The sequence below is a fragment of the Hyperolius riggenbachi genome, chromosome 5 (genome assembly GCF_040937935.1).
Source record: "Hyperolius riggenbachi isolate aHypRig1 chromosome 5, aHypRig1.pri, whole genome shotgun sequence".
NCBI lineage: Eukaryota > Metazoa > Chordata > Amphibia > Anura > Hyperoliidae > Hyperolius > Hyperolius riggenbachi.
The window spans coordinates 84,043,810-84,065,493 of record NC_090650.1 but is presented as its reverse complement, the minus strand read 5'-3'; the positions used below and the strand labels follow the sequence as shown (position 1 = coordinate 84,065,493).

General features: G+C 44.0%; 1 protein-coding gene across 1 annotated transcript in view; it reads left to right on the top strand.

Annotated features, from left to right (window-relative positions):
• GORASP1 (golgi reassembly stacking protein 1) overlaps positions 1-8,584 on the top strand; it is a 62,852-nt gene extending 54,268 nt beyond the window's left edge. The window contains exon 9 of the mRNA XM_068235932.1: positions 954-8,584. Coding sequence (XP_068092033.1) covers positions 954-1,180 — 227 coding nt within the window. The 3' untranslated portion in view covers positions 1,181-8,584. The remainder of the gene's footprint in view (positions 1-953) is intronic.
• The last annotated feature ends 13,100 nt before the right edge of the window (positions 8,585-21,684 follow it).

Here is a 21,684-nt window from a genome sequence, read left to right as displayed (position 1 = left end):
CCAACTGCCCTGTGTCCTGATTACCCCTCCCAGTTGCTTGGCAACGAGAACAACATCAGAAATCCCATCTGATTTAGGGGCTTAGCTTCTGTGCAGCTAAAAATGAGGCCTGGATAAGAAAAATAAAGTTCTGATGCTGTGAAACTGTTAAACACCAAGCCTTTCCAGTGCTGCTGAGTAGAGTTTTAGTCTGGGGGTTAACTTTAAGGTTTGCCCAGCCCTGGTATATGACCCAATCACCTGTGTGTTGTCTTCTCCCTCTGTTTTCTGATCTCACATTATTCTGATATACCTGATTAGTGCTTTCTCCTGCAATAATAATAAGGTAGCCAAACGTGCACGAGTATAGTTAGGTAGCCAAAGGTGCAACCCCCCCAGTATAGGTAGCCTAGGTGTCCCCCAAGTATAGGTAGTTCCCCCCAATATAGATAACCAGGGTGTCCCCCCAATATAGCAACCCCTAGTATAGGTAGCCAAAGGTATCCCCTTCCTCCCTCCATATAAGGCATTGGTGTCAGTGGGGGTATGTAGCTTCCTGCTGCCTCCTATTTCCAATACTCGCAGATCTGCAGATCAACGGTGACCCAAAGAGAGGAGAGCACACCCAGTAACCCAGTGTGTGGCATACTTCAAATGCAGGAAATGAGCAATAACCTCACTTCTGGATCTGAAGAGTGCTCCTTGGTCACTGCGTCGCTCTCCCGTGTTCACGTTGCTGCTGATCTAAGGTCTCTTGTGTGAGGGACAGGGATAGAGCCGTGGTCATACAAGTCACAGACAGGCAGCACTGGCAGCATTGGAGGCCTTTTCTGTGGGTGAGGCCACAAGCGGCGGGTTAGTTTGCCTAGGCCCTGCTCCAACCCAGTTATCCTTTACATTGATTTATATATTTTGTGTAGTTTTCCAGATTCTTGAGCTGTGAAGTGATGCTTTGTGCATATGCTTTCATACAGGGCAGATCACAGTTTCGGACGCAGCACCTCTCGACTTCCCCATATCACACACCAACCTGGACCAGGCTCTAGCTGACCACAGCACAGCCTTTTCTGAAGACCTAAGGAGCAGCAGTCCAGCACAAGCCAGTCTGGGGAGTGAAGAGGAAGTGGAAGTGGACACAACACTGCCCTCTGCTGAGGAGTCCTCCCATGATATGGGCACAGCTGAAACAACAGAAGAGTAGACGTTATAGACACTGAATCTTAACAAGTGCCAGTTCAGTCTGCTTTCCTCCATGCTGGCTTACACAGTGCATGGTCGCTAACCGCAAGATGGTTAAAGGTTTTATTTTTTTAAATGTTACAACAAGCAATTTTATGCAAATTGTAGATTTTAATGAATGATCTTTTTATGCTTCGTATGGATCTGCCTGTTAGCATGAGACCAGTCAGAGCATTTTCACCAACCTGCTTGCCCTACAGTAACCCTGACTCCATGGGATATGCAATGGTAATGGACCTGTCTTTATTTGAATGTATCTGTTGTGTGAAGGAGTCCTTGCTTGGTTTACTCTATTAACGCTTAGTGAAGGCAAGGCCAGGCCAGCTATCTCTACTGTGGGATGTTGGTAGATATATATGCAGACATATTGGTTGCAGAGTCGGCTATGGCTCACTCCAGTAGTCCTCTTACCTTTGTTTGCTATTCACAGGTTGATATGTTGTATTTTCCCTTCTTGAGAGCTCTGCTGACCAATCTGGAACAGTGTGACTCAAATCCAGTGTCAATATGAAAATGGGTGTAGTGCCATTTCTGACCACTAAAGAGCAACACTTGTCTCTTCTGACCACCATAAATGTTGCAAGCTAAGAATGCGATCATGTTTGTACATAGGAAAAGCTGAACTGCAGTCACTTTCCCATCTGCTACAATTGATTCGCTTCACTATTCTATGTTCTAAGAACCAATTCTTAAAAAAAAAAAAAAAAAAATCTAAGTGCTTGAAAGGGTTAATAATTTTAGTTTAATTTTCCTTTGCAAACTTTTCAGTTGTTGAGCTATCACTGAGCTGCAGCTTTACCTCCAGGCTGCTGATTTGTTGTTTTATCTCTGAATTCAGGAGATAAGAGCTTGTCTACAAGGCACAAAGATAGAAAGCTGTGTGGGCTTAAAACTAGCAGTGTGGTGCTTACAGACTGAAATAGATATTACAGTATTAGGCAAGATGGCACCTTCTGCACTGGTTAAATGTGGCTGGGGTAATTAAGATGATGTAACTTTGAGCCAAGGCAGGTTAGATAACTGGTTAATAAGCAGTCGGAGTTGTATGTTATGAAAGACTGTAGTTCTGCTTTGACCTTTCCTAGCATACCCTTACATAAAGGCAGAACAATCAGGGGCGACCATGTGACTACCAATGTAGGATGCTATATTTCCCAGCCTCTCTACATCTGAGACAAGCAGTAGGTCATCTTGTCTCTCACCAATCGCTGAATCGATCTGCCTGATCAACCCAAAATCCCATTCCAGGTGAATAGAGGACCTCAGGATTGGTACCTACCCTCTACTGTATGTGTCAGTAAAGGATTATCATTGCATTATTAATTGGAGTCACTTTCTGGCTTGAGGTGGTATATTAACATAATAAATATACTTACTGTTATAGCGCTGCAATATTTTACCTGTGGGCTGGAGGAGACTGTAATAAATATGAAATAAGGCCTGGTTCACACATAGATCTGCACATGTCCAGTACTGTCTTGTCCGTTTTGCATCAGTTTTACTTGACTGGAAATTTACTCCTTTTATGTGTAAACACAGCCATAGAAATGAATACAAAACTCGAAAGGAAAGGACTGGACAGGAAATGTACACCTTTTATGTGTGAGCTTATCTATGGGAGTCAGGGTCGGTCCACACTTGTCAGGTTGCAGATCGGAATACATTTTAAACGGATCAGTTTTTCAAAATGTTGTGCTTTTGCAGCATACGTTTTCAGTCTGTTTAACCATTTCTGCCGCCCCGACGTGATGCTCTGCTGTGGTGCCGTGCTTCGGCGCGCGCCCCCGTGCTCTCCCCCGGTAGCCCTGGGATCAGTGAATGGGAACATGGTTCCCGATCACCGATCCGTGTCCCCCGCAGAAAAAACAAAGCGCTCTAACTAGAGGCTTCAGTCTTTCTGCACATAAAATTTTCCGCGTACCCCTTGTGCTTCCGGTTAGCGAAAAGCACAAGGAGGAAAAAAAAACTCAAGGTGGCCATCTTGTGGCCAAATAGTAAAACTACATCTACATATTTTTTTTTTAAAGATTTTTATTTTTGAAAAAAGTTTTTGTTTAACAATAGTAACAAAAAGACACAAAGCGCTTCACATTGCGCCCGAAATTCACATGTTTTACAAAAACCAGGTGACCAACCAGCGTCGCCATGCCAATAATTACGGGGCGCAATGAATATATCTAAAACATTTCAGCTAAAACAGGTAATCTATTTTAAATGACAATGAGAAATTGACAATAACATCGCTTCTCTATAACACATGGCTGCCCCCATGTGTATGATTTGGTAAACCGGAGAGGTTTCCACTTAGGTTTCAATATTTCTGGTGCACCTGAGGCCCAGAGGGAACATACACTCAGGATACACCCTCCTAAGACATCTCGGTTCAAGCTGTCCGGGTACATTCATTTCCCTGTTAGAGCTGGTTCAAAACAAAGACAATACAAGACAGGACAGAAGACAGCACAAGTACAGTAAGAAGAAAAGAAGAGAAAGAGAGAGAAGGTCCGGCCGGCCCCAAATGTACAGGGAACCACAGATGCCTGTATAAAATTTTTGGTTTCAAAGAGTCTCCATTATATCTTATATAAAACAAGACGCTCACACTACGCCAGGGTAGTGGGATGGGGGGTGTGTTAATTCCCCATTCTATTTTTATATTCATCAGATTCAGTAAATTCAAACCAAGGTCTCCATGTTTTCAAGAACTGTTCGTTTTTTGAATAGATTGTGTGTGATAGGTCCTCCATGCGTTCGGTTGCTTTAATCTCGAGCAGCCATTCAGCTATTGAAGGGGCCTGGGGTGACTTCCAATGTCTGGCGATAATTATGCGGGCCGCATTAATCAAATGTTTGGAAAGGGATTTCTTATATTTCCCAAGTGTTCTTGGTGTGTTATGTAGAAGATAATAGGCAGGATCTTCGGAGGCCTCGACCCCAGTTACCTGCGTGATAATGGTCTTTATGGCATCCCAGAATGGGCCAAGGGCTGGGCAGCTCCAAAATATATGTATCAGGGTTCCCGTATGTGTCCCGCATCTCCAGCATAAAGAACTGGACTCAGGGAAGATTTGATGTAACCTTTCTGGTGTGCGGTACCACTGCGTTAAAATTTTGTAGCCTGATTCCTGGATTCTAGCTGAGGTAGAGCATTTGTGAGCCAGAATAAGAATCTTACGCCATTGAGTGTCTGAGAAAGTTTGATCTAGGGAGGTCTCCCACTTGGATCTTAAAGAAATAGTTAATGAGGGATTTGTGATAAGCATAGCATATATTTGAGAGATCCCCTTAGTGACAGAGCCCTCCCCGTCGCAAAGTAGCTCAAATGGCGTAAGATTTCGAGTGAAGCATTGTCTATTTCCCAGACTGAGTAAGTAATGTTTAAATTGAATCAGAGACCAGGGGTCCAGTGAAGATAATTGTAGTTTGGTCTCTAACTCGGCTATGCCCAGCCAGGAGCTCCCCTCTAGTAAGTGATATGCCCGCAAGGGGCGGGCACCTCTCCATTGTTGATATGCTGAACGGTTCATGCCAGGTGGGAACCCAGGATTATCTAAGAGTGGCATCATTGGGGATGGCCAAGGTGAAAGCTGAGAGGACCTATTAATCCTAATGAACGATCTTATAGTGTCCATAACCAAGGGATACGTTGACCCGGGTGCAGCAGCGCCCCTCCTCACCCAGGGGAGGCCAGGCAGGGAATGGCAAGCAAGGTCCCCCTCCATTCCAACCCATTGTTTTGCTTGGTCATGGCGATGCCAGTCCACTATTCGCATTATTAGTGCTGCTGAATGATACAGTTGTAGATTTGGCACCGCCATGCCACCCTGTTCTTTAGGGAGAGTGGTTAAGGCGTATTTTATTCTAGGTGGCTTACCTCTCCAGATAAATTTCTGGAAGCATTTGCGGATCTCTCGAAAGAAGGAGATAGGTACAGAGATCGGTAGGGCTTGAAAGATATATAAGAATCGGGGCAAATCTACATATTTTTTACATTACAATTTACACATATACATTTCCCACACCAAAATATTACCCAAATAAAATTTTTAATGGAAAAAAAATTGCAATTAAAAAACAAAAACAAACATAAATAGTTACCTAAGGGTCTGAATGTTTTAAATATGCATTTGAAGGGGGTATACTACGAACATTTTTAAAATTATAAGCTTGTAAATAGTGATGGACGCAAAACGGAAGAAAATGCACCTTTATTTCCAAATAAAATATTGGCGCCATACATTGTGATAGGATCAAAATGTAAATGGTGTCATAACTGAGACAAATGGGCAAATAAAATACATAGGTTTTAATTATGGTAGCATGGATTATTTTAAAGCTATAATGGATGAAAACTGAGAAATAATGATTTTATTTCCATTTTTTTCTTATTAATCCGGTTAAAATGCATTTATAAAAAAATAATTCTTAGCAAAATGTACCACCCAAAGAAAGCCTAATTAGTGGCGGAAAAAACAAGATATAGATCAATAAATTGTGTTAAGTAGTGATAAAGTTATTAGCGAATTAATGGGAGGTGATAATTGCTCTGATGCATAAGGTGAAAAATCCCGGGCTGGCTGAAATGGTTAAACATATGTCAAAAACATGTCCTTCCTGTCTGTGTGTTTCTATTGAATAAAGAGGTCCACAAAGATGACGCTAAGGGGAGGAGCAGGCCATAGGCAATCTGCTTTGGTATCCGTTTTGTGTGCAAAAGTTCTCTGTGTAGAAGGATATCCGTTTTTGTATTCCCTTTCATTGCCTCCGTGGGCATCCGGGCTCCGTGAAAATGTAGCAAATCCGGAGTCTCCGTTCAGTTTTCTAAAACGGAGCCCTCGGATTCGCTTTTTGAAGTACGTGTAGACGGCCGCTATTTTTAACATCGGTATCCGTGGTTCCGTTTTTATCCAGGGCAAAAAATCTGAGCCACAAATATGTTTTTGAAACAAGTGTGAACCAACCTTTACACTGTTTGTCAGTCCGTTGGAAATCCGTTAGGAGCTGAAAGACCGAAGAGGATCACTAAATAGAATTGTCATTTTATTTATGTTCAGCTGGGATATGGTTTGTATATTTGTCATTTTTTTTAATCAATACAGTTATAAAGAAAATAGTTGGTGTTTGCCAAAGTTATATGATGTTTTCAATAATTGTTATGCAATTAAGACAAAATTAAGGATTCTGTTTTATAATGAAGTGAAAATTTACCAATGCAAAAAAAAAAAAAGGTATGATGTGTTTTTATAAATATTTTATAGCTAGGATGTGATGAAGCTGCTTGTAACACAGACATTAAAAGAGAACTCTAATCGGGGTGAAAATTTACTACTGAAAATATTTATCATTCAGTTATTTACACTTGCTGCATTTTCATTTCATCTGTAAGCCACAGAAGGGTCTCTACTAAAGTTTACTAGTCCCTTTATCCTTATTTGTTAAAGAGGACTTAGTTGTTTGTTAAAGAGGTCAGCAGTTTAACTAGTGATGCAGATGTGTAAGTTAAACACAGAGGCTTTAAAGGGACTCCAAGCACCTCTCATGGGCATGCCTTTAAGACTCTGACCAGTACTGCAAAGCATACCTTTCTGTAGCTTGTGCTCTCCTCTTTCATTTGATGCCTGAATCGCCGTTCTACACCAAATAGTTTTCATTCAATTTAACCACTTCTATGCCAGGGGGTGGTTTTGCTGATCGGTGCTGCGTGGGCTCTCCAGCCCGGAGCACCGATCAGCTAGCAGCCAGGGCGATCAGACTTCCCCCCCCCCCCCCCTTTTTTCCCCACTAGGGGGATGTCCTGCTGGAGGGGTCTGATCGCCGCCGGCTACTTGCGCTTGCGGGGGCTCTTCAAAGCCCCCCTCCGCAGCGCTTCCTGGCCTCCTTCCCTCCCTCTCTCTCCCTCTGTGAGCGGCGCAGGACGGAGTTCCGTCCTGCGCTGGATAGGATAGGCTTCAGCCTATCAGGTGCCGGCGGTCCCCGGCCAATCAGAGGCCGGGGATCGCCGATCTCCTCTACGGCGCTGCTGCTGCGCAGCGCCGTATATATGTAAACACCGGGGAAGATCTTCCCCGTGTGTTTACATTTACTCTGCGAGCCGTGATCGGCGGCTCGCAGGGTGTTCACGGAGACACGCTCCGTGAACTGACAGGGAACGGCCGCTCATACGAGCGGCCGTTTCCATGCAATCCACTTCAGGATTCAGGGGCGTAGTTAAGCGTACGCCGAATCCTGAAGTGGTTAAAAATCGTGGCTGCCATCTTGGCTATGTTATAACATCCGGGTCACCCCTGTCTTCTCTGTTAGAGAAGTGCATCACTGAATGAAGCAGGAATAGGAAGTGACACGCATGGCCATTGCAAGAGGCTCCTCCAGAGGGGTCATAGCACGACTTTGTTGGAAGCCATCTGGCTTAAAGGCATGCCCATGAGAGGGGCTCGAGAGTCCCTTTAAAGGGAACCCAGCGCTCCTTTTTTTTCCTGCTTTCTTATAGCTACAGGAGCTGCCATGTCCACTTCTCCATCTCCAGTTCTAGCTGCCCATTATTTATCCAATGGAACACCAGGAACCGAAGCCAATCGCTTTTCGATCTGCCGCCAGCCATCCTGCAGAAGCCCATGTTAACCATCCCCCTATGTATGCTCCACGCCTACACAAGCCTTCTCAATTTCCAATCAGTGTTTTGTATGAAATTTTGCTAGGAGGTTGGGGAATTTCTGGTTGCTCCACTGGCTGTTGCTAGTGCCTGTGACACAGCAGAACAGCTATGACTAGAAGCATACACATTTGATGTAGCCCTAAAAGCCTGACATACGCTGTAGAGATGGTTAATGGCTGATATTTATCTGATCTCAATCATTTGCCAGCTTGTCCCCAATGCTCCAATTGATATTAGATCAGATTTTAGCAGATCTAACATCTCTCATCCCAAGCACAGCTGCTGAATTTGATTGGTCCATTTCCAAGCTCCATCAATTTCATAATAGTAGCATCCCAATTTTATTAGCATGTCATTAATCATCCCTACTGTGTATTTTCCACATTGGGTAGACATTTTTATTTTAACGCTCTGCATGAGAACTAGGATGTGTCTGCAAAGTCCTTGCTGCCTGGATGGGCGCTTAGCAGAGCCCAGTGCCAGTCTCTTCTATGGGGGATAGAGTAGGCTGAAGTATAATGGGGAAAGTAACCCTTGTGTGAATCACAAAACGAATGCAGCATAACCCACCTCACTACTATCCTTTGCTTGGAGTTCTCCTAGAAGACTTCCTATTTACATTAAGCACACTGTTAATTGTGCAGGTACTATTTTACATGATTATGTCTGTGTAAATGTACCCTCCTCAATAAACACTAGACTTGTAATATAAAATTGTCTGAAATGAATCGTCATAAAGTCCCAAATTTCTATGTGTCATTATTACCTTACTTTAGAGATACCTTCAGCATGGAGAAGATGCTCTTCTCATCTTCCTTGTAACATCGTTTAGCACAAGGGTGGGCAAACTTTTCTTGGATCGGGCTGCATTGCTCTGGAGTGTACCCTGCAGCTTGACTGTCTCTCCCTCCCTTCGAAAAAATTACCGCACAGGGAAAGATTAGGTGGTAACTCACTCAGTTGCACTTTTCAGTGGCGATGGCAGGTCACATGATAGCACCATTGCCATGGAGATTGGTGCTGGAAAGTGCGAACAGGAGCGTTTCTTCTCTTGTGCATGTGCTGCATGTGTTTTGGTAAGGACAACAGGAGGGAGAAGTGTAGAGGATCAAAATCCCGCCCTCTTATCACCGGGCCGTAGTTTTCCCAACCCTGGTTTAGCCTCTAACCAGAAGCCAACCTCAAGCTCAGGATTCTGGATACATGGCAGGCTGACCATGGATAAGAATGCCAGCACAGACCTTTATAAACAAGTTGGTGTAGTTAGCCATTCATTGGTTGAGTTAGGCCAAATCTGGCTAGCACTTCGGATATTGGTAACCTCCGGACTAAAAATGGACTCAGCAGCACTGAAAAGGCTTTGTGTTTCTTTAACAGTTTCACAGCATCCGAACTTTGTTTCTCTTATACAAGCCTCATTTTTAGCTGCACAGAAGAAAACTGCCCGGGCTTTTTTCCCCTGATGCTGTGCAAAGCATGATGGGATTTCTGATTTTGTTGTTCTCGTTCTGCTGTTTTGGTGCAATTTTTTTTTACATTTTGAATTTGACATTTGAAGCCTAGTGTGTGCAGCTGGGAGGGGTAATCAGGACAAAGGACAGTTGGAACGGTGTCTCCTGCTCCTTGTCACCTCCTTTCAACCAAAAAAATGGCTGCCCCCATGAATCACAAACATTTGCCTGTTCTTTTAAAACAGGGTGGGTAAGAGATTATATTACCGATCTATTCTAATTAACATAACTAATGTAACTTGATGACAGTATGTTTGTTTAGGCTGAAGTTCCCCTTTAAGTAGTAATGATTAGTGATGGCCAATGGCATGCCAATAATTCCAGCTTGTGAGCGAATTTTAATGCACCTTGAACCTGAGCCAATCAAACATAAATAATGTTCTGTTAATTTTGATTGGCGTAGTTCAGAGCTGTATGCAGCTTGCATCAAACTTGCACCCGAGCTTGAATTATATAATTGTCTCAAGTAGTGATGGATGTCCTACTTATCCTCTCAGTCAGACTAAAGCAATTTAGAATCGATGGAACAGCTGCCCTTTGCAGTACAAAGCTACGTGGTCATTCTTTTCACTGCTGGTTTTCTCTCCCTGCCCAAGGAGAATTTACCACCATTCCTAATCAGCCCTGCATTTAATAAGCAGTCTAAAGCTATGTAGACACGTGCGAGAATTGTCGCCCATAGGGGTCTGGTAAACACTCCCTCATGCAACAATTCATGAGATGATGCTGTACAGACACATCCCTAGCCTTGAGGCTAGTGTTGTGTTCTGTGCTATGGAGGGATAATAAACAGCAGATGATGGAGCATCTTCAATTGGTCGGGGTTGAAAATAGAATTGCGATTAGTAATGCTCAGGCATCGGGGGTCGTTCCGGATTCGATAGGATGGATCCTTAAGGGCTCGTTTCCACTGTTGCGGTGCAGAATCGCCTGGATTCCACCGCTGTTGAAATTCCATGAAATAGCATGCGGATGCGAATTTTTGCGGGTTTTTTGCCGCGAATTCGCATGCGAATTCGCATAGGTGAGGGTATATGCGAATTTAACCATGTCACTGCCTGTTTGAATTACATTGGTACCTATGCGAATTTGCATGAAAATTCGCATACCATAGCCGCATGCGAATTTCCTATTAAATACATTAGCGGCGATTCGCTTGCATTCCACTCGCAGGCGAATTCGTTGGCTCTTTTGTGCGTTTTTTTACTGCGGAAAAAAACGCACCTCAACAACGCTACAATGGAAACAGGCCCATCCACTTGCATTACATGTGCGAATCCGCATGCGTTGGACGCATGCGGATTCGCGATAGTGGAAACGAGCCCTAACACTGCCCTGTGCAATATTGATTGGGGGCCATTATACACTCATAATTATTAGCTAAAACGGTTGTTATCAGCGTAGGTGACATCACGTGTGTACTGTATAAACACAGAAGTGGTAAATTTGGCCAATCAAAATTTGATGTGTGTACACACTGTGAGCAGAACTAAAAGACGACATTGGGACTGACTGACTATAACAGAGTCCATTCATGTGGTTACTAGGGATGCCCTATGAGATGCAAAAAAAAAAACCAAAACTGAAATGATGCAATTTATACAGCTTGAAAATGGACCAAATGCATCCTGGTCTATTTTTCCATTTTCAAGCTACATACATTTAGTCAAAATTTGCATAATATTGCATTAACTAAGAATTATTTCCATCTCATTGACCATTCCTAGTGACTACACAGCCAAGCATCCACTGCACATAGTTGGTATCTCTGCAACCTAGCCTTGGTGATCTCTCAGTGTAATCACCAAGGCTAGGTTCACAGTGGTGCGTTGTGGCCTAACTGCTGCTTTATAACACAGCTTACTGCACTGTAAAGTACCACATATGCAAGGTTCACAGTGCGGCGTGTGCGTTGTGGTATAATGGCGTGCATTGTTGCAAAATGCACGTGTTAAGTGAAGCATACTTTTCATTGACTGTATGCAACAACGTGCGGATAACATCCGGCTTCACTTTCCCGCTGTTACAGGGAACGCAACTTCCACTGTGAACCTAGCCTAAGGGCTGGAACCCACTAGGAATTGTGTTTTATGCAAGTGTTTTGTAAGCGATTTCCAATTTTAAAAAAAGTTTTTTAAGTTTGCATGTGTGATTGGCCTATAAGTGGCCTACCTATCTGATTGGCTGTCTGGCACCATGTGGAGTATAAAAGCAGAGTTTCTCAAAGGGCTGAAACTCACTAGCAACCTTTTCTAAGCGCTAGTGATTTGAAAAAGCTCTTGCTAACAGGGGCGTAGCTTGCGGTGGGCAGGGTAGAACATGTGCCCCCAGGCGCTGGATCCCTGAAGGCGCCCAGCCGTGCAATGTTTTTTTTTTATTATTATTTCCTCTACCAAATACTTTGCTCAGTGACGTCCAGGGTTGGATTTGGGGGCAAGCCGACTAGGACGACTGAATCTGCCACAATCCAAGGGACGGGTGACAGTTACCATTAAAGCTGGCGCCGCTCAACCTCTTTGTAATTGCCCAGCCGCCTTGCACTGACTGTCTCCCTTTGCTTGTGTGAGAAGAGCAGCTGGCTGGGGCGGCTGTGGTTCCCGGCGGATACGAGCGGGGCAGTGTGAGTGTGGCAGTGTGAGGCTGAAGGAAGCCTGCAGCATCCAGCATGCAGACTCTCCCTGCATGTCCTGATTCCAGCTCCAAGCGGCTTCCAAGACAGCGGGCAGCAGCTGTATTGCTTTGCCCGCTGTCATTTAAAGTCATAGGACGTCAGCCAACCCCGAGGGCCCAGCAAGGAGAGTTGAGAGTGGATGGGGAGGTCTGAGGTCTTGCATTGCGCTGGTTCTTATGTTTGGAAAATAACCGCAACATGCAAGCCCCGCACAGATAGACCCTCTCCCTCCCTCCTGAAAAAAGTTTTCCTGCTCGGCACAGCGATCTTGCCAGCGGATGCCAGAAGTGGAGAAAAAGGCTGCAGACTGTAAGTGCACATACACCTCTTTAAAATTGCTAATGTAGTAAATGATGTTGCTCACTGTGCCCCCCACCCCCCCTTAGAAAACAAAACTATCCATACCCATCCCCATCCTCTGTTTTTCCTGGGGCCCCCCTAATGCTCTTGCTCTGCCTCTGTCCACTCCACACCCTGAGATCACGCTTCTACTCTGTACCGTAGCCACAGCCAAGGAGCTTCCTCCAGCCCCCTGTAGTTCATCTGGTAGATTGACATTCTACTGTATTTTGGCACGGTAAATTTCCCAACTGGCCCAGTCAGTCGCACTGCACATGCGCAGCCCTGCCGCGTCCGATCATGCTCCCCTAATCAGGATGCGCAGAATGCTCCCTGTGCAAAAACTGGCTTTGTCCCCGGGTGTTCACAACCCTAGCTACACCTCTGCTTGCTAATGCAATGCTATGGGGGATTTTTTTAAATCACGTCACTCAAATGGGATCACACGCATAGCATTACATTAGCAAGAGCTTTTCAGATCACAAAGCGCTCAGAAAAGTGTTCCTAGTGGATTCCAGGCCTAAGTCTATCAACTAAGTGCAGCCAGCAACTCTGTGAACTTCCCTTCATCCAGGAGACAGTAAACTGGCAGTATCACAGTGCTTTTAAAGGACACGCCCGCGGCTGCGGTGCCGTGCTCCAGCACGCCCCCGTGGCGTCCTCCCGGTAGCCCTGGTGAACGGGAACATGGTTCCCGTTCACTGATCCGTGTCCCCAGCAGAAAAACCGAAGCGCTCTTACAAGAGGCTTCAGTCTTTCTGCCCTTAACATTTTCAGCGTCCCCCTTGTGCTTCTCGCTAACCGGAAAAAAAACTCAAGGTGGCCATCTTGTGGCCAAATAGTAAAACTACATCTACATATTTTTTACATTACAATTTACACATATAACAATAAAAATTAACTGTTTATTTCCCACACCAAAATATTACCCAAATAAATAAAATTTTTAATGGGAAAAAAAAATTACAATTAATCACTTCACCCCAAGGCAGTTTTTACCTTAACGGACAAGAGCGATTTTCACCTTTCAGTGCTCATCCCTTTCATTTGCCAATAGCTTAACCACTTGCCGACCGCCTTAAGCCGATGGGCGGCGGCAAGGGCTGGGCCCAAACGACCGCAATACGCCCATCGGCGGTGGCGGGAGTGGTTATGCGGCGGGAGTGGTTATGCGGCGATCGCGTCATTCGTGGCGCGATCAGCCGCCAGTGACAGGCTCCCCCCCCCCTTCGCGATGTAACCCGCCGTTCGGAAGCACCGGCGGGTTACTAGCACCTGGATCGCCGCTGATAATAGGTATAATAGGCTTTGTAATGTATACAAAGCCTATTATACAGGCTGCCTCCTGCCCTGGTGGTCCCAGTGTCCGAGGGACCACCAGGGCAGGCTGCAGCCACCCTATGTCGCACCCAAGCACACTGATCTCCCCCCTCCCTGCCCCCTAATCGCCCACAGCACCCCTCAGACCCCCCCCCCCCCCCTGCCCACCCCCTAGACCACTGTTTACACTCAATCACCCCCCTAATCACCCATCAATCACTCCCTGTCACTATCTGTTAACGCTATTTTTTTTAACCCTAAACTGCCCCCTGCTCCCTCCTGATCACCCCCCCCACCCCTCAGATTCTCTCCAGACCCCCCCCCCCCCTGTGTACTGTATGCCTCTATCCCCCCTGTAATACCCCACTGATCACCTGTCAATCACCCGTCTATCACCCCCTGTCACTACCACCCATCAATCAGCCCCTAACCTGCCCCTTGCGGGCAATCTGATCACCCACCCACACCAATAGATCGCCCGCAGATCCGACATCAGATCACCTCCCAAGTGCAGTGTTTACATCTGTTCTCTCCTCTAAACACCCACTAATTACCCATCAATCACCCCCTATCACCACCTGTCACTGTTACCCATCAGATTAGACCCTAATCTGCCCCTTGCGGGCAACCAATCACCCGCCCACACGCTCAGATTGCCCTCAGACCCCCCTTATCTATTCGCCAGCGCATTATTTACATCTGTTCTTCCCTGTAATAACCCACTGATCACCTATCAATTACCCCCAGTCACTGCCACCCATCAATCACCCCCTGTCACTGCCACCCATCAATCAGCCCCTAACCTGCCCCTTGCGGGCAATCGGATCACCCACCCACACCAATAGATCGCCCGCAGATCCGACATCAGATCCTAGGGCACCCAATCACCCGCCCACGCCCTCAGACCCCAGCCCTGATCACCTCGCCAGTGCATTGCTTGCATCTATTTTCCCCTCTAACCACCCCCTGAGACACCCATCAATCACCTCCTGTCACCCCCCCCCTAGCACTCCTATCCATCAAATCAGGCCCAATACATCCTGTCATCTAAGAGGCCACCCTGCTTATGACTGGTTCCACAAACTTTGCCCCCTCATAGTCCACCTGTTATCAAAATTTGCAGATGCTTATACCCCTGAACAGTCATTTTGAGAAATTTGGTTTCCAGACTACTCACGGTTTTGGGCCCGTAAAATGCCAGGGCAATATAGGAACCCCACAAGTGACCCCATTTTAGAAAAAAGACACCCCAGGTATTCTGTTAGGTGTATGATGAGTTCATAGAAGATTTTATTTTTTTGTCAAAAGTTAGCGGAAATTGATTTGTATTTTTTTTTTCACAAAGTGTCATTTTCCGCTAACTTGTGACAAAAAAAATCTTCTATGAACTCACCATACTCCTAACAGAATACCTTGGGGTGTCTTCTTTCTAAAATGGGGTCACTTGTGGGGTTCCTATACTGCCCTGGCATTTTAGGGGCCCTAAACCGTGATGAGTAGTCTAGAATCCAAATGCCTCAAAATGACCTGTGAATAGGACGTTAGGCCCCTTAGCGCACCTAGGTTGCAAAAAAGTGTCACACATGTGGTATCGCCGTACTCAGAAGAAGTAGTATAATGTGTTTTGGGGTGTATTTTTATACATACCCATGCTGGGTGGGAGAAATCTCTCTGTAAATGGACATTTGTGTGTAAAAAAAAATCAAAAAATTGTCATTTACAGAGATATTTCTCCCACCCAGCATCTGTATGTGTAAAAATACACCACAAAACACATTATACTACTTCTCCTGAGTACGGCGGTACCACATGTGTGGCACTTTTTTGCAGCCTAAGTGCGCTAAGGGGCCCAAAGTCCAATGGAGTACCTTTAGGATTTCACAGGTCATTTTGCGACATTTGGTTTCAAGACTACTCCTCACGGTTTATGGCCCCTAAAATGCCAGGGCAGTATAGGAACCCCACAAATGACCCAATTTTAAAAAGAATACACCCAAAGGTATTCCGTTAGGAGTATGGTGAGTTCATAGAAGATTTTCTTTTTTGTCACAAGTTAGCGGAAAATGACACTTTGTTAAAAAAAAACAATTAAAATCAATTTCCGCTAACTTGTGACAAAAAATAAAATCTTCGATGAACTCACCGTACTCCTAACAGAATACCTTTGGGTGTCTTCTTTCTAAAATGGGGTCATTTGTGGGGTTCCTATACTGCCCTGGCATTTTAGGGGCCCTAAACCGTGAGGAGTAGTCTTGAAACCAAATGTTGCAAAATGACCTGTGAAATCCTAAAAGGTACTCAGTGGACTTTGGGCCCCTTGGCGCACTTGGGGTGCAAAAAAGTGCCACACATGTGGTATCGCCATACTCAGGAGAAGTAGTATAATGTGTTTTGGGGTGTATTTTTACACATACCCATGCTGAGTGGGAGAAATAGCTCTGTAAATAGACAATTGTGTGTAAAAAAAACAAAAAATTGTCATTTACGGAGATATTCCTCCCACCCAGCATGGGTATGTGTAAAAATACACCCCAAAACACATTATACTACTTCTCCTGAGTAGGGCAATACCACATGTGTGGCACTTTTTTGCAGCCTAACTGTGCTAAGGGGCCCAAAGTCCAATGAGCATCTTTAGGCTTTACAGGGGTGCTTACAATTAGGCACCCCCCAAAATGCCAGGACAGTGAACACACCCCACAAATGACCCCATTTTGGAAAGTAGACACTTCAAGGTATTCAGAGAGGAGCATAGTGACTCCGTGGCAGATTTCATTTTTTTTTTGTCGCAAACTGTCATTTACCGCTAACTTGTGACAAAAAATAAAATCTTCTATGAACTCACCATGCCTCTCACTGAATACTTTGGGATGTCTTCTTTCCAAAATGGGGTCATTTGGGGGGTATTTATACTATCCTGGAATTTTAGCACCTCATGAAACATGACAGGTGCTCAGAAAAGTCAGAGATTCTTTAAAATGGGAAAATTCACTTTTGGCACCATAGTTTGTAAATGCTATAACTTTTACCCAATCCAATAAATATACACTGAATTTTTTTTTTTTTTTAATCAAAGACATGTAGCAGAATAACTTTCGCGCTCAAATGTATAGGAAATTTTACTTTATTTGAAAAATGTCAGCACAGAAAGTTAAAGTCATTTTTTTTGACAAAATTCATGTCTTTTTTGATGAATATAATAAAAAGTAAAACTCGCAGCAGCAATCAAATAGCACCAAAAGAAAGCTGTATTAGTAACAAGAAAAGGAGGTAAAATTCATTTAGGTGGTAGGTTGTATGATCGAGCAATAAACCGTGAAAGCTGCAGTGGTCTGAATGGAGAAAAAGGCTCTGGTCCTTAACCACCCTGGCGTTCTATTGAGATCGCCAGGGCGGCTGCGGGAGGGTTTTTTTTAAATAAAAAAAAAACTATTTCATGCAGCCAACTGAAAGTTGGCTGCATGAAAGCCCACTAGAGGGCGCTCCTGAACCGTAATTCTGATTGCCTCCGGCGATTAGAATTAACAAGGAAGGCTGCAATGAGCAGCCTTCCTTGTTTAGCTTTCCTCGTCGCCATGGCGACGAGCGGAGTGACGTCAGCCGCCTCCGATCCAGCCCTTAGCGCTGGCCGGAACTATTTGTTCCGGCTGCGCAGGGCTCGGGCGGCTGGGGGGACCCTCTTTCGCCGGCGGCGATCGTGTAGCACACGCGGCTGGCAAAGTGCCGGCTGCGTGTGCTGCTTTTTATTTTATCAAAATCGGCCCAGCAGGGCCTGAGTGGCACCCTCTGGCGGTAATGGACGAGCTCAGCTCGTCCATACCACTAAGGTGGTTAAGGGGCGAAAAGACTGTGGTCCTCAGGTTAATTACTACTAATCACAATGAAATGATATATATCTTGTTTTTTTCACCACAAATTTGGCTGTTTGGGTTGATATTTGTTTTCAGTAATTACTTTATTTTCTATGCATTTTAAAGGGAAATACAAGGAAAAAATACACTATTTCTCCTATTTCATCCCCTATGGTTTTAATATAAACACTGCTACTGTGCATAAAACTCAAACATTTTATCTGCCCATTTATCCTGGTTATCACAAGATTTTAATTATGTCCCTAGTACAAAGTATGTTGACAATATATCATTTCAAAATAAAGGTGTTTTTTTTTCACAATTTTCACGTGCACGGGGATGCAAGTACACCCGCGGGAGCGCGCACAGTGGCAGCAGCACTGTCTGACTTATAAAAACGTCCTGGAGCCATTAAGAGGTTCTAGCAGGACGTTTTTATAAGTCAGGTTGTCATAAAGTGGTTAAAATAGGCATTTGAACATTCACCCTGCACTTACAGCTTTATTGCAGGGTGCTCACATTCACACCATTTATAGCTTTCCGCCTGCTTTACGGTCCACTTTTCACTTCTTGCTTACCAGCGGGTCAGGTCTGAGTACATATTCACATATATATCATTTTTTTTTTACATTATATTTATTAATATTATCTTCATGTAGACTTCCCAATTGCATATATAAGGGCTCCCATGTTATTCTTGTGCCATTGTTTTTATGTTTTTTTTCTCTTGTTATGGATTAACCATTTCAGCCCGCAGGGATTTTTCACCTTATGCATCAGAGCAATTTTCACCTCCCATTCATTCGCTAATAACTTTATCACTACTTATCACAATTTATTGATCTATATCTTGTGTTTTCCACCACTAATTAGGCTTTCTTTGGGTGCTACATTTTGCTAAGAATTATTTTTTTATAAATTCATTTTAACAGGATTAATAAGAAAACCATGGAAAAAAATCATTATTTCTCAGTTTTCAGCCATTATAGCTTTAAAATAATCCATGCTACCATAATTAAAACCTGTGCATTTTATTTGCCCGTTTGTCTCGGTTATGACACCATTTAAATTTTGTCCCTATCACAATAATATTTCATTTGGAAATAAAGGTGCATCTTTTCCGTTTTGCGTCCATCACTACTTACATGCTTATAATTTTAAAAATGTTCATAGTATACCCCCTTCAATAAAAGTCTGTCACACATGGACGCAATCAATAGCGTCGGGCAGATGACAGTCACAGATCACAACAGATGCTGGCCTGGCCTAATGGCCTGTGAAGTAACTATTACACAGTAGTGAAGGCTGTGGCACTAAATAAACTCCCAGAATATAGCAGTACAAATTAAGTAAACTAGTACGTAGGTAACAACTAACTATAATCCCTAGTAGTAGTGTAGTAGTCGATAACTAACTCGTGTGACAGTCAGACAGTGACAATAAAAGTCTCACACATGGACACAATCAATAGGGTCGGGCAGATGACAGTCACAGATCACAACAGATGCTGGCCTGGCCTAGTGGCCTGTGAAGTAACTATTACACAGTAGTAGTGATAGTGAAGCCTGGGGCACTAAATAAACTCACAGACTATAGCAGTACAAATTAAGTACACTAGTACGTAGATAACAACTACTACTAACTATAATCCCTAGCAGTAGTGTATACAGTAGTCGATAAGTAACTCGTGTGACAGACAGTGAGTGACAAAAGTCTGAATGGACACAGGCACACTATTAATGATACCAAATATGGACTCCCAGTTGCTACACACTTTCGGTCCAACGGACACAGCATGGATGATCTTCGTGTCGCTGCCCTGAAGGGCGGCTTCAAAACGTCAAATGACCGATTAATAGCAGAAACAAAATTTATAAATTGGTTCAAAGCTGTGGAGAAGGGTTTGAATAAGGACAACAACTTTCTATATTGGTATGAGATTGATGATATTTAAACTGTCTCAGCCACTCTAGCTGAACTTGTGAACTAAGAATTTACGATACTTCTGGGTCAATTCTAATACCAGGTCTGTGAGCAATGGAGTAAACAAGGATCTTACCCCATTTAGATGGTCTGTTTGAATTAAGGCATCTTAATGAAGTATTTATGCTTGAAAAAAAAAAATCTGTTTTCCCTTTTGATGTTGCATGTATATAAGCTGTCTGTACCACCAGCTTGCAAACTAACAGGATGTAAGCTTGACGAAGGCTGCAAGGCCGAAAGCTTGTTTATTCTTATTCATTTGTAGTTAGCCAATAAATGGTATCATCCTGATTTAAAACTTCTTGCTTTTACTGATGGCTAACACGGTACAATACCCTACTGCTACTACTATGCTTGAAGATACCGCAATGTACCGGACTTTCCTAGAACTAAAGAAAGACCTGAAGAAACTTGCACAACTGGACAGCGACATCTTTTTCTTGACTACATGCAAAAAGGAAAAACTTATACCTCAAGGACTAAGGATACAGAATCCCACCCTGCATACATACAATAGCAGGTTTGCAGAAGAAATCTGCAGGAGGAGCTCGGAGAGAATACGGAATAACCTTTTAAGAGTCTGCTATAACTGTAAGAGGATTACAAAGGATGAGATACAGAGCCTGAAACTGTCTCTGAATGATGACCCCACTGGATATACATGGGATAAACTACAGACCTTCTATGGGAAACTACAGAGATTCCTAATTAACAACAAAAAGAAAAAACTTCAGAGACTTAGAATTAAGAGTGGACGCCTGGATGCACAAGCAGCAGAAAAAGAGCAACCCACAGGTGTAATGAATCTTTCCTCTTATCAGGCTACTAAAGCTGAAATGTCAGTACTCTCCAAAGGCCTGTCATTCTGCCCTGCGAGACCCATAGACAAGATTGCACTCTGTGGAGATATGGAGGAATTTTTCAGAAAGCTGCGACTCAAGGAACACTACCATGATAAGGAAGCCTGTGATACAATGGATAATGGACCAAAACGCACCAGATCTAAAAAGAAAAAAAAAGAAAAAAAGATGGACCCCCAAAGAAGGAAAAAACCCGGCCCTGGATAAATACATCAACAAATTCAGACGCAGAATCTCTGACAGGATCCTGAGTAAAAGAAAGACACTGGCCCAGAACCTAACACCACAGGAGCGACAGGCCATCAGATCCCTTAAGGAGAATAAGGACATTATTATTAAACCAGCGGATAAAGGTGGTGCCATAGTCATAATGAACACCAGTGACTACATCCAGGAGGCACAATGACAATTATCCAACACCGCTCACTATGCCAAATTACAGGGGGACCCCACAAAAGGCTACAGGATGGCACTTAATAGGATGGTTAACAGATTGCCTGCAAACATCAGACAACATGTTTGGACCCTTGTCCCTGAAGAGCCTAGAACAGCCTGCTTTTACATGCTTCCCAAGATCCAAAAAGAGGGAAACCCAGGCAGGCCCATAATCTCAGGGAGCGGAACTCTTACAGAGAACATCTCAGGGTGGCTGGAAAACATCTTGAAACCTCTTGTCTGTAAAAGACCCAGCTACTTACAGGATACCACCCACCTCCTGAACAAACTGACAGCCATCAGCCCAGTACCTGAGGGAACCATACTGGCCACGATGGACGTGGAGTCCTTGTACACGAACATTCCCCATGATGATGGTATTGCGGCCTGCCGTAAATATCTTCAGGGTCAGGGCATACCTGTAAAGCCTATTAGTGGACTGATCAAATTCATTCTCACTCACAATTATTTCACTTTTGGACAGGACCTCTATTTACAGCAGATGGGCGTGGCAATGGGTTCGCGATTCGCTCCACAGTATGCAAATTTATTCATGGCCAAATTCGAAGAGGAATACCTCAATGCATGTTGCATAAAACCCTTGGCCTACTTCCGCTTCATTGATGATATTTTAATCATCTGGTCCGCAAGTGAGGATGATCTTCTCCAGTTCCACAGGAACTTCAATGCCTTCCATCCTACAATCAAATTGAAACTTACCTACTCTCACACAGAGATTAACTTTCTGGACACCACCATATACATCAGGGGTAACAACATACAAACCTCTGTGTATCGCAAACCTACAGACCGTCCCACATACCTAAGATATGACAGTTTTCAT